Source organism: Bos taurus, chromosome 4 (assembly GCF_002263795.3).
Source record: "Bos taurus isolate L1 Dominette 01449 registration number 42190680 breed Hereford chromosome 4, ARS-UCD2.0, whole genome shotgun sequence".
Classification (NCBI taxonomy): Eukaryota; Metazoa; Chordata; class Mammalia; order Artiodactyla; family Bovidae; genus Bos; species Bos taurus.
Genome location: NC_037331.1, coordinates 86,822,764 through 86,835,976, shown reverse-complemented (window position 1 = coordinate 86,835,976; position 13,213 = coordinate 86,822,764). Strand labels below are relative to the sequence as shown.

The window sequence follows — 13,213 nt, the reverse complement described above, 5'->3', positions numbered from 1 at the left end:
AGCCTGCCAGGCTCTTCTGTTCATGGCATTCTCTAAGCAAGAATACTGGAGTGGGTAGCTGTTCCCTTCTCCAGGGGATCGTCCTAACCTGGGGATCAAACCTCAGTCTCCTGCTTTGCAGACGGATTCTTTCCTGTCTGAGCCACCAGGGAAGCCCATGCATCTGGATAGATTCTGACAAAAAGAGAAAGGATGTTTGATTTTTAAAAATGTTTCCCATTGTTTTTGTTTATTCCTTATCCTTATTGTTGTTCAGTCACTAAATCCTGTCCAACTCTGTGACTCCATGAACTGCAGTGCACCAGGCTTCCCTGTCCTTCACTATCTCCTAGAGTTTGCTTAAACTCATGTACATTGAGTTGGTGATGCCATCCAACCATCTCATCCTCTGTGGCCCCCTTCTCCTCTCACCCTCAGTCTTTCCTAGCATTAGGGTCTTTTCCAATGAGTTGCCTGTTCACATCAGGTAGCCAAAGTATTCAAGCTTCAGCTTTAGAATCAGTCTTTCCAGTGACTTATTCATAAACAAGATCTGTTTACTACCCACTACTAAGTAACTGCAGTCATCTCAACAGTTGAGTTCATCTTAATTACACAGCATTTATATCTGGATAGCCAGTGAGATAAATCGACCTTTCATGTTAAGGATGGGTTTAGGTTTAGGGTTAGATTAGCCTGTGGTACAACAAATGTCCCTCTTTTTGGAAGAAGATGACCAGCAAGTGACTTTCATATGGCCGAGCTATAGAGGAAGAATTCCACTTGCAGCAGGACTCTCAGACAAAACTGCATGGTCACAAATACCCTACCGAAAATGTTTCTTAGTCACTAACTTACAAACATATAATAATAAGACTAGCACTTTACCTTGACATACCTTTTGAAGGATTTTCAGCTCCACATTTCACTTGATTATTTCAATATTTATATTCATCTAGGAACAAAATTAGGGAGATATTTTCATGAATTGAGTTGCAGAAAACTATGATTCCTTTGACATAAGTTTAGGTGTCACCCTGAAGGTTCAAATCCATTCTACTGGCTCCTCAAGAGAGCTTCAATATTTCTAGAATATGGCCTCTCAGCATCATATTACTATATGTGTCTGTTGGGGGGTGTAATGATACCCTAGACACTGAACTGTGTCCAGAGCTTTTAGGATCATCCACAAAATACAAGATTACAAACTGATCTTTTCGGGGTGTGAAGGAAGCATATAATATGTTCCAAAATCAGATGTGCTGTTTTTGCTCATTTATGCAGTCATCATTTTTTTGTTGTTATAAAATATGAAATGTTTACTGCATTTTGAGGGTAAAAGTAATAAAAAGACTAAGACCCCAAAGAAATATGAAAAGATATTTTTTTAAAATAAGACTATAATAGATGTTCTGGCAAGAACATCCTCGGAGGACAAAAACATTGGTCTGATCTGCAGAACTAAATAGACAAACAGATGAGCAGAAAGGCAGTGTGCTATATATATAGTTGATTAAGAAACTAGATAGACAGTTTCTAAATATGTAGTTGATTAAGAAACTAGAAAGACAGACAGAAAGGCAGTGTGCTCTATATAGAGTTGATTAAGAAGAGGCCATATATGTAAGAGCTTGGTCTCTACAACTCCAGCTGACCTGAATTCAAATTATTGCTCTGTTACCAATTTTATGACTTTGGGCAAGTTCCTTAATCTTTCTGACTTTGCTAACCTGTAAAACCCCTGGGTTGGGAAGATCCTCTGGAGAAGGGCATGGCAACCCAGTCCAGTATTCTTGCCTGGAGAAACCCATGGACAGAGGAGCCTGGTGGGCTACAGTCCATACGGTTGTAGAGAGTCAGACACAACTGAAGCAACTTTGCATGCAACCTGTAAAATAAGGATAATTGTACCATCTACCTGAAAGGATTAAGTAAAATAATGTGCAGAAAGTCTTTAGAACAGCACATAGAAACTATTCCATTCATGTTGGACATTACTATTCTTAAAACATCTAAAACTAACATTGTAAGATTTGTGTGAATTTTGACTCATTTTTGTGTTGCTGATAATATCCCTTGACTTTTCCATACAACCCTGGAGGAGGCTAGGACAAGTATTGTCACTGCCAATTTGCAGATGAGGAAGTGGAAATCCATCCAGGAACTGATTTGCCCATGAGCACTCAAGTCTCACCAAGTTCAAAAGCTCAGTACTCTTCCAGTTTCAGAGATAGTCTTACTCGCCACTGTTTCCAACTTCACTGAGTAAACAAGCATGGCTTTCAGAGTATTGTCAGCCACAAATATCGTTCTCACCATACAAGATTTATTTATTGTTAGAATTTTGATAGAAATAGTATGCCTAAGAACTGCAATCAAGTTTTGTTTTACTTCCCTCTTAATCAAGTTAAACGTTGCTTTCTGCCCCTGCTGTCTCATTTACACTAATTCGTGGCTTAGCTTTAGGGCCAAGACTTCTGATTGGTGCCCTACAGATGAATGCGTTTCTCAGAAGGGTTTTCCCCTCCCTGGTGGCGCCCCTCATGCTGAGGAGCCTCGGCCACCCCCAGGAAATGGTGTGTAGGTAGGAAATTATACAGCCTCTCCTCTTACTACCAACCCAGAGTGGGAGGACTGCCACCCAGAGGGGTGGCGAAAAGCAGAAGCGGGCAGACAGGTGGTAGAACTGACCCTGTGTTCTCAAGGTAACAGCCTGCAGCCCTTGCTTTTCATTTTCAAAGACAGTAGCTGCTTAAAGCTTTCTCAGCTAATCATTAGAACAATCAGTATCCATCACAGATTGTCTTGTTCAGCAGGAATAACATTATCAGAAATACAGTTTAAAACATAAAATATATGCATCCGTAAAACATAATGAAAATTTCAAGTTGATAGCAAAGTCTTGCCAACCTGAAGCTGTTTTGTGTGTGTGTGTGTGTGTGTGTGTGTGTTGTTTTTAAGAAAATTATATTCCATTGCGTTCCATTCTCCATCATGGCTCTATCTTCCAAGTTAACTTTAAAAAGAGCTTTGGAAATTTTTCTCAGAGTCTTGAGACAGTCGTGACCTAACATGACTGTTATTTTCTTAATTTGAACCTTTTGCAAAGCTATTGGTTGTGAACTGGAAGTGAAACTTTGAAAATGTTTCTCTTTGCGGTACTGCATTTTTCCTAGCATTTCTATCCTGCTGTACTCAGAGGAAAGAATCCAATTCTTCTTATCTGTGTCACTAACACAGCTCTAAAAGACAGGAGCAAGATACATGCAATGAAATTGTGTCTGCTACTTTATTTTATTTTTTTTGCATTTATATTATTGTCATAAACTCATTCTAAGAGAAATTTAAATTTAAAAAATTCAAATATATTTTCAAAGAGCAATAGATTGATGTACATAGAATATACGGCTTCCAACAGATTTTTACATTCATATATTTGTAACAGCAAAGTCAAAGTTATATGCATGGAGTCAACCATTAAAATGTCCCTAACACTAGATTCTGTTATTTGTGCCGTACCACTCTTTTTCTTTAACTACTGTTTTCTTCATTTTCCACCTACTAATTAGTTACACAATAATATTTTTTATAAATATACTGAACATTATTATTGTGGCAAAAGTTTTTAAGAAAATACTCAATATGTCAATATCTTATAATCCACTTTTTTTGGTTTGTGGTTTGGCTCTTTTTATTATAATTGAATTTACATTGGAAGAAATTAATGGAGTTTTGCAACCACAAATCTCACATGTTATTAGAAAGTTCTTCAAAATAAATATGGACTTCTCTGAGTATAGTATGATGAAACTTTTTCTAAGGTTACTTTTAATTGAAAGAATAACAAAAATATCTGTATCACACAAATTCATGTGATAGTTTTATAGTTACTTGGTTAAAAAGTTATAGTACTATCAAAAGCTACATTTAAAAAGGGGAGGGGGGAAGACCTGAGAGATATTTCACTCAAAGCAGTGTAAAGAGAGCTCTGCTGCTGCTCCTGCTGCTGCTAAGTTGCTTCAGTCTGTCCAACTCTGTGCGACCCCATAGACGGCAGCCCACCAGGCTCCCCCGTCCCTGGAATTCTCCAGGCAAGAACACTGGAGTGGGATGCCATTGCCTTCTCTGAAAGAGAGCCCTAAAACATGTTAAATTAATCCAAAATTAGAAAAATTCAGATTAAAACAAAACTGAGATACTATAGCCAGAAAAGCTCACATTATTTTTTATGTGAGTATTCTCTGGTGGCTCAAACATTAAAGTATCTACCTGCAATGCAGGAGACCTGGGTTTGATCCCTGGATCAGGAAGATCCCCTGGAGAAGGGAATGCCACCCCACTCTGGTATTCTTGCCTGGAGAATTCCATGGACAGAGGAGCCTGGTGGGCTACAGTCCGGGGATCACGAAGAGTCAGACACAACTGAGTGACTAACACACGCACATAATGAGAATACTAAAAATAAGATATACCTTCTAAGAAAAATGTCAAGTATACAATGCAGTGTTGTAGGTACTGTCCTGTTAGTAGACCTCTAGGATGTGTTTACCTTATATAATTGAATTTGTGTACCATCACCACCACACTTTCACAAATACCCTCCTTTTAGATCCTTTCCCCAGTCAGTCCACTCTCTGAAATGACCATTCCACTCTCTGCTTCTATGAAATTGACTATTTTAGATTCCTCATATAAATCATAAAGTATGATTATGTACAGTATTTGTCCTTTGTCTGGCTTATTTCATTTAATATAATGTCCTCCAGGTTCAATCATGTTGCTACAAATGGCATGATTGCCTTCTTTTTTTCAGGTGAAAATTATTTTATTGTGTGTACCTATCATATTTTGTTTTCCAGTCATTCATCTGTGGGCTTTTGTTATTGTTGTTCAGTCACTAAGTCATGTCCAACGCTCTTTGACCCCATGGACTGCAGCACCCCAGGCTTCCCTTTCCTTCACCATCTCCTGGAGTTTGCTCAAACTCATGTCTATTGAGTCGATGATGCCATCCAACCATCTCATCCTCTGTCACCCCCTTCTGCTCCTGACTTCAATCTTTCCCAGCATCAGGGGCTTTTCTAAAGAGTCAGGTCTTCAAATCAGGAGGCCGAAGTATTGGAGCTTCAGCTTCAATGTCAGTCCTTCCAATGAACACTCAGGATTGATTTATTTTAGGATTGACTTGTTTCATCTCCCTGCAGTCCAGACTCTCAAGAGTCTTCTCCAGCACCACAATTTGAATGTAAAAATTATTTGGCGCTCAGCTTTCTTTATGGTCCAACTCTCACATCCATACGTGAATACTGGAAAAAACATAGCTTTGACTATACAGACCTTTGTCAACAAAGTGATGGCTCACTTCTGTGTCTTGTATACGTGTTCAATCACTTCGGTTGTGTCCAACTCTTTTCAACCCTAAGGACTGTAGCCCACCAGGCTGCTCTGTCCATGGGGATTCTCCAGGCAAGAATATTAAAGTGAGCTGTCATGTCCTCTGTATCTTAGCTACTGTGAATAGTACTGCATTGACTGTGACAGTGTAAATATCTCTTTGAGATTCTTATTTCAATTCCTTTAGAAATATACCCTAGGATGGGATTGATGGATTATATGAGAGTTCTATTTTTAATTTTTGAAGGAACTTTCATACTGTTTTCCATAGTGGCTGCACCAATTTACATTTCTATCAACAGTGTACAAGGGTTGTCTTTCCTGTACAACCTCAAAAAAACTTATCTTTTGCTTTTGTAAGTAATAGCCACTCTAACAGGTGTGAGATAATATCTCATTGTGGTTTTGATTTGCATTTGATAAATCAAATGATGATTAGTGATGTTGAGAACCTTTTCATATACCTGTTGACCATTTGTTGGTCTTTGGAAAAATGTCCGTTTGGTCCTATGTCCATCTTTTAGTCATGTTATTTATTTTTTCTTTTGTTTTGTTTTTGCTTTGAGTTGTAGGAGTGTATTATATATTTTGGATATTAGCCCTTCATCCTGTTTATGGCCTACAAATATTTTCTCTCATTCCCTTGTTGACTGTTTTCTTTGCTGTTCATTAAGTTTTTAGTTTGATGATTTGCTTGTTTTTTCTTATGTTGTCTGTGCTTTTGGTGTCATATCTGAGAAACCATTGCCAAGGCAAAGCTAAGAAGCTTTTTCTCTATGTTTTCTCCCAGGAGTTTCATAGTTTCATATCTTAAGTTTAAGTATTTAATGCTTTTTGAGTTGATTTTTGTATATGGTGCAAAACAATAGTCCAGTTTGATTATTTTGCTTGTGAATATCCAGTTTTCCCGGCACTGTTTATTGAAGGGACTGATCTTTCCTCGTTTTATATTCCTCAAGAATATAACCTTTTTGAAGGTTAGTTGATCATATATGTGTGGGTTTATTTCTGGGATCAGTATTCTGTGTCATTGGTCTAGGTGTCTGTACTGATGTCAGTGCAAGATTGATTTAATTACCACAGCTTAGTAATATACCTATTTTGATATCAGAAAGTGTGGTGTCTTCAGCTTTGTTCTTAACATTATTTAGGCTATGTGAGGTCATTTGTGATTCCATCTGAGTTTTAGAATTTTTTTTTTATTCCTGTAAAAAAAAAAGGTCAATGGAATTTTGATAGGGCTTATGTTGAAACTGTAGATTGCTTGGGGTAATATGGGCATTTTAACAATATAAACTCTTCCAATCCATGACACTGGGTAGTTTTCATTTATTTGCGACTACTTCAGTTTCTTTCATCAGTGTTTTATAATTTGTAGTTTACAAATCTTTTACCTGTTTGGTTAGGTTTATTTCTAGGAATTTTTACTCTGTTGTTTCTTAATTTCTAATTTCTTTTTCAGATTGTTATTAGTGTATACAGAAATGCACATGATTTTTGTATGCTGATTTTATATCCCAAGTGTGTGCATGCATGCTCATTCACTCAGTCATGTTTGAGTCTTTGCAACCCTATGGACTATAGCACACCAGGCTGCTCAGTCCATGGGATATTTCAGGCAAGAATATTAGAGTGGGTTGCCATGCCCTCCTCCAGGGCATCTTTCCAACCATTTGCATGCTTATATATTCATAATTATCCTAGTTTTCTGGTGAATTGACCCTTTTCCATTATGTAATGACCTTTTTTGTTTCTTGTGGTAATTGTTAACATATGTAAGTATAGCCACTGCTGGTCACTTTTGGTTATCATTTGCGTGGAATATTTTTTCTACCACTTCAATTTCAGCCAATGTGTGTCCTTAAATTTAAAGTGAGTGCCTCATAGGCAGCAACCTTATTGTTGTATCTTGTGGTTTTATCCATTCAGCCACTCTGTGTCTTTTGGTGAAGAGTTTAATCCATTTACATTTAAAATTATTGATAGATAAGACTTACCTTTCAGCTGGACTTCAGATCTTTTCACCATCTATTTTAAACTTTTAACTCCAGTCACATACAAAACCCTGCAGTTTTACTTCCTGAATATACTTTATGTTATTGGTGTCAAATGTTACCTCTTCTGTACTAATATGTATCCCTTAACAAATTTTTGTGGTTATAGTTAATATTAATGCCTTCCTCTTTTGGATTTTATAGTACAGTTTCAAGTTATTTATGTACCAGCATTACAGTATTATTTGTCTATGTATTTACCTTTACCAGTGATATTTATACTTTCATACGTATTTATGTTAGATTTAGCATCCTTTTGTTTCAACTTGGAGAATTTTCTTTCACACTTTTCTATAAGGCAGGTTTAGTGGTGACAAACTCGCTAAGTCTGGGAAAGTCATTATCTTGCCTTCATTGTTAAAGGACAGTTTTGCTGTGTATGATACTCTTGGTTAGCAGTTTTTCTTTAGTATTTTGGATATATCTTACCACTCCCTCCAAACCTCCAGGGTTTCTGCTGAGAAATCTGATAATATTAGCCTTATTTTTTTATATGATGAGTCATTTTTCTCTTGCTGCTTTCAAAATCCTCTCTTTATCTTTAATTTTTAACATTTTATAATTATAATATGTCTCACTATGAGTCAACCCAGCTTGGATCTTTTGTGCTTCATCAATTTGTATGTCCACTTCATTCCCCAGATTTGGGAAGTTTTCAGTCATTATTTCCTTAAATAAGTTTTCTGTCTCTTTTTGTTTCTGGGACTCTAATAATACATATCAGATTGGTTCACTTGAAGATGTACCACAAATATCATAAGCTTTCTTCAGTCTTTTTCGTTCTTTTTTTTTTCATTCCTCTGACTAGATAATTTCAAATTATTTGTTTTCAAGTTCATTGCTTCACTCTTTTACTTGATCAAGTCTGCTGTTGAAGCTACCCTTAAACTTTTTGGTTATTGTATTCTTCAGCTCCAGATTAATAATTGGTTCTTTTTTATTGTTCTCTTTGTTGAACTTCTCATTTTTTTCTTATATTATTTTCCTGATTTCATTTAGTTATCTGTTTTTTTTTTCTCTTATAACTCACTAAAGTGCTTTAAAACAGTTTTTGAACTTTTTTAGGAACTTTATAGGTCTCTATTTCTTTGAAATTGGCTACGGGAGCTTTATTTTGTTCTTTTGCTTGGTGTCCTGTTTCTAGATTCTTCATATTTCTTGTAGTCTTGCATTATTGTTGTGCTTTGAAGAAAGTGTCACTTCCGCCTTTCTTTACGGACTGACTTCAGCAAGGAAAGGCCTTCACCAGTCAGCTCAGCCAGATATTTTAGGTAGTCTGGCTGGTCAGATCCATAGGTGGGCTGGTTGGTGGGCCTGCTTCCAGTTTCCATGGACAGGTCACATTATTTTCGAGAACTTCCTAAAAAGTAAATATTCTTTTCATCCATTTAAACAGCAGAGAGTTTTTAGGTCCTATCTAGTGGGACCTAATTTACACTGGAGGGACCGGAAATCCCTCTGTCTGAATGTGTGTTTTAGTTTTAGACTCTTGATTCATAAAAAAGTACTACAAGTAAAATGTAATTCTTTAAATGAGAAATCATTTTATGGATATATATTTAAATAGTAAGCAAATTTTGTATTGATAAACATGAAATCTAATATAGAGTTAAAATATAAAATGACATTTTATTTCTAAAAATACATCAATTTAAAACATTTGAAAAATATGTAAAACAAAAATTCCTTGCATGTCTTAATTTATTCATAACTACTATGAATATGTTGGTGTATTTATTTCAATTATTTTTCTCTATGACTAGAAATATTAAAACATTTGGTATCATATTCTACAATAGTGTCCTACAACTTCACTTTTAGTCACATTTTCACAGTATTTGTGTGTGTTTCTATCAAGTAATCTATATTTACATTATTTCTTTATTTGTTTACAGGCATTTGCCTGGTGGCCTGATTTATTAGCAGAGCATGCAGAGAAATTTTGGGCTTTATTCACAGTAGATATGGATACAGCACTTGAAGCACAACCACAAGACTCCTGGGACAGTTTTCCTCTTTTCCAACTGCTTAATAATTTCCTCAGAAATGATGGTAAGCATTTGCATTTCTTTTAGTGTATTAAATGAGGAAGAGGAGAGAACGTTGTGTGTGTGAGTATGTATTTACAGAGTTCTAGCACTCGCTCAACAAGGATCAACCCAGGTAATACGTTTGCTCATTCCCCAGGTATATCTGGCTGGGGTCCATGGGAGACCAGCAACACTCTCACATTGTTCCACTGGCCCCCAAAGTTGCTCTTATGCCTACCCTCCTGCCTTCAGGAGTACTGATAACACAGGGACCTTCTCATTCTTGTGAATCAGAAAATCTTCAAAGATCAATATTTCTAAAGTACCTGAGAATGCTAACATCCCTGAAATACATCCTAGAAACTTACTATTCTAGATGTCCTGCCATATCAAGGCTTCTGCTAATCCACAGTGTGCTAATGCTTGTGGAACAGATTCGGTTCTACAGATGATAGTAATGTTGCCCTGTGGTATGGCTTGCTCTATCTCATTTAGAAATTAAAGAGAATATAATGTTTCTCTACTGAGACATTTTTTTCCAATGCAGTAATAACTTTTATCATGATTCTGGTCCGTGGTCTTCTAGCAGATTGTATACACACAGGTTTTCATCTGAATTTTTCGCGGCGTTTCTTAGCATAGTTTCCTGTGGACCTTTCCTATGATGATTTTTTAGATGCAGACACAGAGAATGGACTTGTGGACACAGGAGGGCAAGGACAGGGTGGGAGGAATTGAGAGAGTAGCGTTGACGTATATACACCACCAAGTGTAAAATAGACAGCTAGTTGGAAGCCGCTCTATAGCTCAGGGAGCTCAGCTCGATGCTCTGTGATGACCTACAGGGGTAGGTGAGAGGCTCAGCAGGCAGGTACTATATGTATACATATTATCTGATTCACTTTTCTGTGCAGCAGAAACTAAGGTGATGTTACAAAGCAATTATACTCCATTAGAAAATTTATTTTTTTTTAATTTCCCTTCAACTTAAGTTTGGTTTCTACTGACAGCCTTTGCTTCTACATTTGTAGTGGTCTTGGAGTCACTAATTCCCTATTCTAGGACATTCCTGTCACTTTAAGCCAGGTTGAACTCTGTGTCCTCCTAACCTCTGGTTCTGACTTATTCTGTTAGGTCAGTAGAATGTCCTTCTTTTGTTGCATATGTTCTTTCTCCAGCCATTATTCCCAGTCATTTCAGATCAGATCAGTCGCTCTTTGCAACCTCATGAATCGCAGCACGCCAGGCCTCCCTGTCCATCACCAACTCCCGGAGTTCACTCAGACTCACATCCATTGAGTCGGTGATGCCATTCAGCCATCTCATCCTCTGTCGTCCCCTTCTCCTCCTGCCCCCAATCCCTCCCAGCATCAGTCTTTTCCAATGAGTCAACTCTTCGCATGAGGTGGCCAAAGTACTAGAGTTTCAGCTTTAGCATCATTCCTTCCAAAGAAATCCCAGGGCTGATCTCCTTCAGAATGGACTGGTTGGATCTCCTTGTAGTCCAAGGGACTCTCAAGAGTCTTCTCCAACACCACAGTTCAAAAGCATCAATTCTTCGGTGCTCAGCCTTCTTCACAGTCCAACTCTCACATCCATACATGACCACAGGAAAAACCATAGCCTTGACTAGACGAACATTTGTTGGCAAAGTAATGTCTCTGCTTTTGAATATGCTATCTAGGTTGGTCATAACTTTCCTTCCAAGGAGTAAGCATCTTTTAATATCATGGCTGCAGTCACCATCTGTAGTGATTTTGGAGCCCAGAAAAATAAAGTCTGACACTGTTTCCACTGTTTCCCCATCTATTTCCCATGAAGTGGTGGGACCGGATGCCATGATGTTCGTTTTCTGAATGTTGAGCTTTAAGCCAACTTTTTCACTCTCTTCTTTCACTTTCATCAAGAGGCTTTTGAGTTCCTCTTCACTTTCTGCCATAAGGGTGGTGTCATCTGCATATCTGTGGTTATTGATATTTCTCCCGGCAATCTTGATTCCAGCTTGTGCTTCTACCAGTCCAGCATTTCTCATGATGTACTCTGCCTATAAGTTAAATAAAGAGGGTGACAATATACAGCCTTGACGAACTCCTTTTCCTATTTGTAACCAGTCTGTTGTTCCATGTCCAGTCCTAACTGTTGCTTCCTGACCTGCATACAGATTTCTCAAGAGGCAGATCAGGGGGTCTGGTATTCCCATCTCTTTCACAATTTTCCACAGTTTATTATGATCCACACAGTCAAAGGCTTTGGCATAGTCAATAAAGCAGAAATAGATGTTTTTCTGGAACTCTCTTGCTTTTTCCATAATCCAGCGGATGTTGGCAATTTGATCTCTGGTTCCTCTGCCTTTTCGAAAACCAGCTTGAACATCAGGAAGTTCACGGTTCACATATTGCTGAAGCCTGGCTTGGAGAATTTTGAGCATTACTTTACTAGCGTGTGAGCTGAGTGCAATTGTGCGGTAGTTTGAGCATTCTTTGGCATTGCCTTTCTTTGGGATTGGAATGAAAACTGACCTTTTCCAGTCCTGTGGCCACTGCTGAGTTTTCCAAATTTGCTGGCATATTGAGTGCAGCACTTTCACAGCATCATCTTTCAGAATTTGGAATAGCTCAGCTGGAATTCCATCACCTCCACTAGCTTTGTTCGTAGTGATGCTTTCTAAGGCCCACTTGACTTCACATTCCAGGATGTCTGGCTCTAGGTCAGTGATCACACCATTGTGATTATCTGGGTCATGAAGATCTTCTTTGTACAGTTCTTCTGTGTATTCTTGCCATCTCTTCTTAATATCTTCTGCTTCTGTAAGGTCGATACCATTTCTGTCCTTTATCGAGCTCATCTTTGCATGAAATGTTCCTTTGGTATCTCTGATTTTCTTGACGAGATCCCTAGTCTTTCCCATTCTGTTGTTTTCCTCTATTTCTTTGCATTGATCGCTGAAGAAGGCTTTCTTATCTCTTCTTGCTCTTCTTTGGAACTCTGCATTCAGATGTTTATATCCTTCCTTTTCTCCTTTGGTTTTCGCTTCTCTTCTTTTCACAGCTATTTGTAAGGCCTCCCCAGACAGCCATTTTGCTTTTTTGCATTTCTTTTCTATGGGAATGGTCTTGATCCCTGTCTCCTGTACAATGTCACGAAACTCAGTCCATAGTTCATCAGGCACTCTATCAGATCTAGGCCCTTAAATCTATTTCTCACTTCCACTGTATAATCATAAGGGATTTGATTTAGGTCATACCTGAATGGTCTAGTGGTTTTCCCTACTTTCTTCAATTTAAGTCTGAATTTGGCAATAAGGAGTTCATGGTCTGAGCCACAGTCAGCTCCTGGTCTTGTTTTTGCTGACTGTATAGAGCTTCTCCATCTTTGGCTGCAAAGAATATAATCAATCTGATTTCGGTGTTGACCATCTGGTGATGTCCATGTATAGCGTCTTCTCTTGTGTTGTTGGAAGAGGGTGTTTGTTATGACCTGTGCATTTTTTTGGCAAAACTCTATTAGTCTTTGCCCTGCTTCATTCCGTATTCCAAGGCCAAATTTGCCTGTTACTCCAAGTGTTTCTTGACTTCCTACTTTTTGCATTCCAGTGCCCTATAAAGAAAAGGACATCTTTTTTGGGTGTTAGTCCTAAAAGGTCTTGTAGGTCTTCAGAGAACCGTTCAACTTCAGCTTCTTCAGCGTTACTGGTTGGGGCATAGACTTGGATTACTGTGATACTGAATTGTTTGCCTTGGAAACAAACAGGGATCA

The 13,213-nt window shown here is 37.9% G+C and overlaps 1 protein-coding gene across 11 annotated transcripts in view; it reads left to right on the top strand.

Annotated features, from left to right (window-relative positions):
• CADPS2 (calcium dependent secretion activator 2) overlaps positions 1–13,213 on the top strand; it is a 580,156-nt gene that overhangs the window by 478,645 nt on the left and 88,298 nt on the right. For all 11 annotated transcript variants that reach the window (XM_059885593.1, XM_005205640.5, XM_059885595.1 and 8 more), the window contains 1 exon segment: positions 9,323–9,479. In XM_059885593.1, coding sequence (XP_059741576.1) covers positions 9,323–9,479 — 157 coding nt within the window.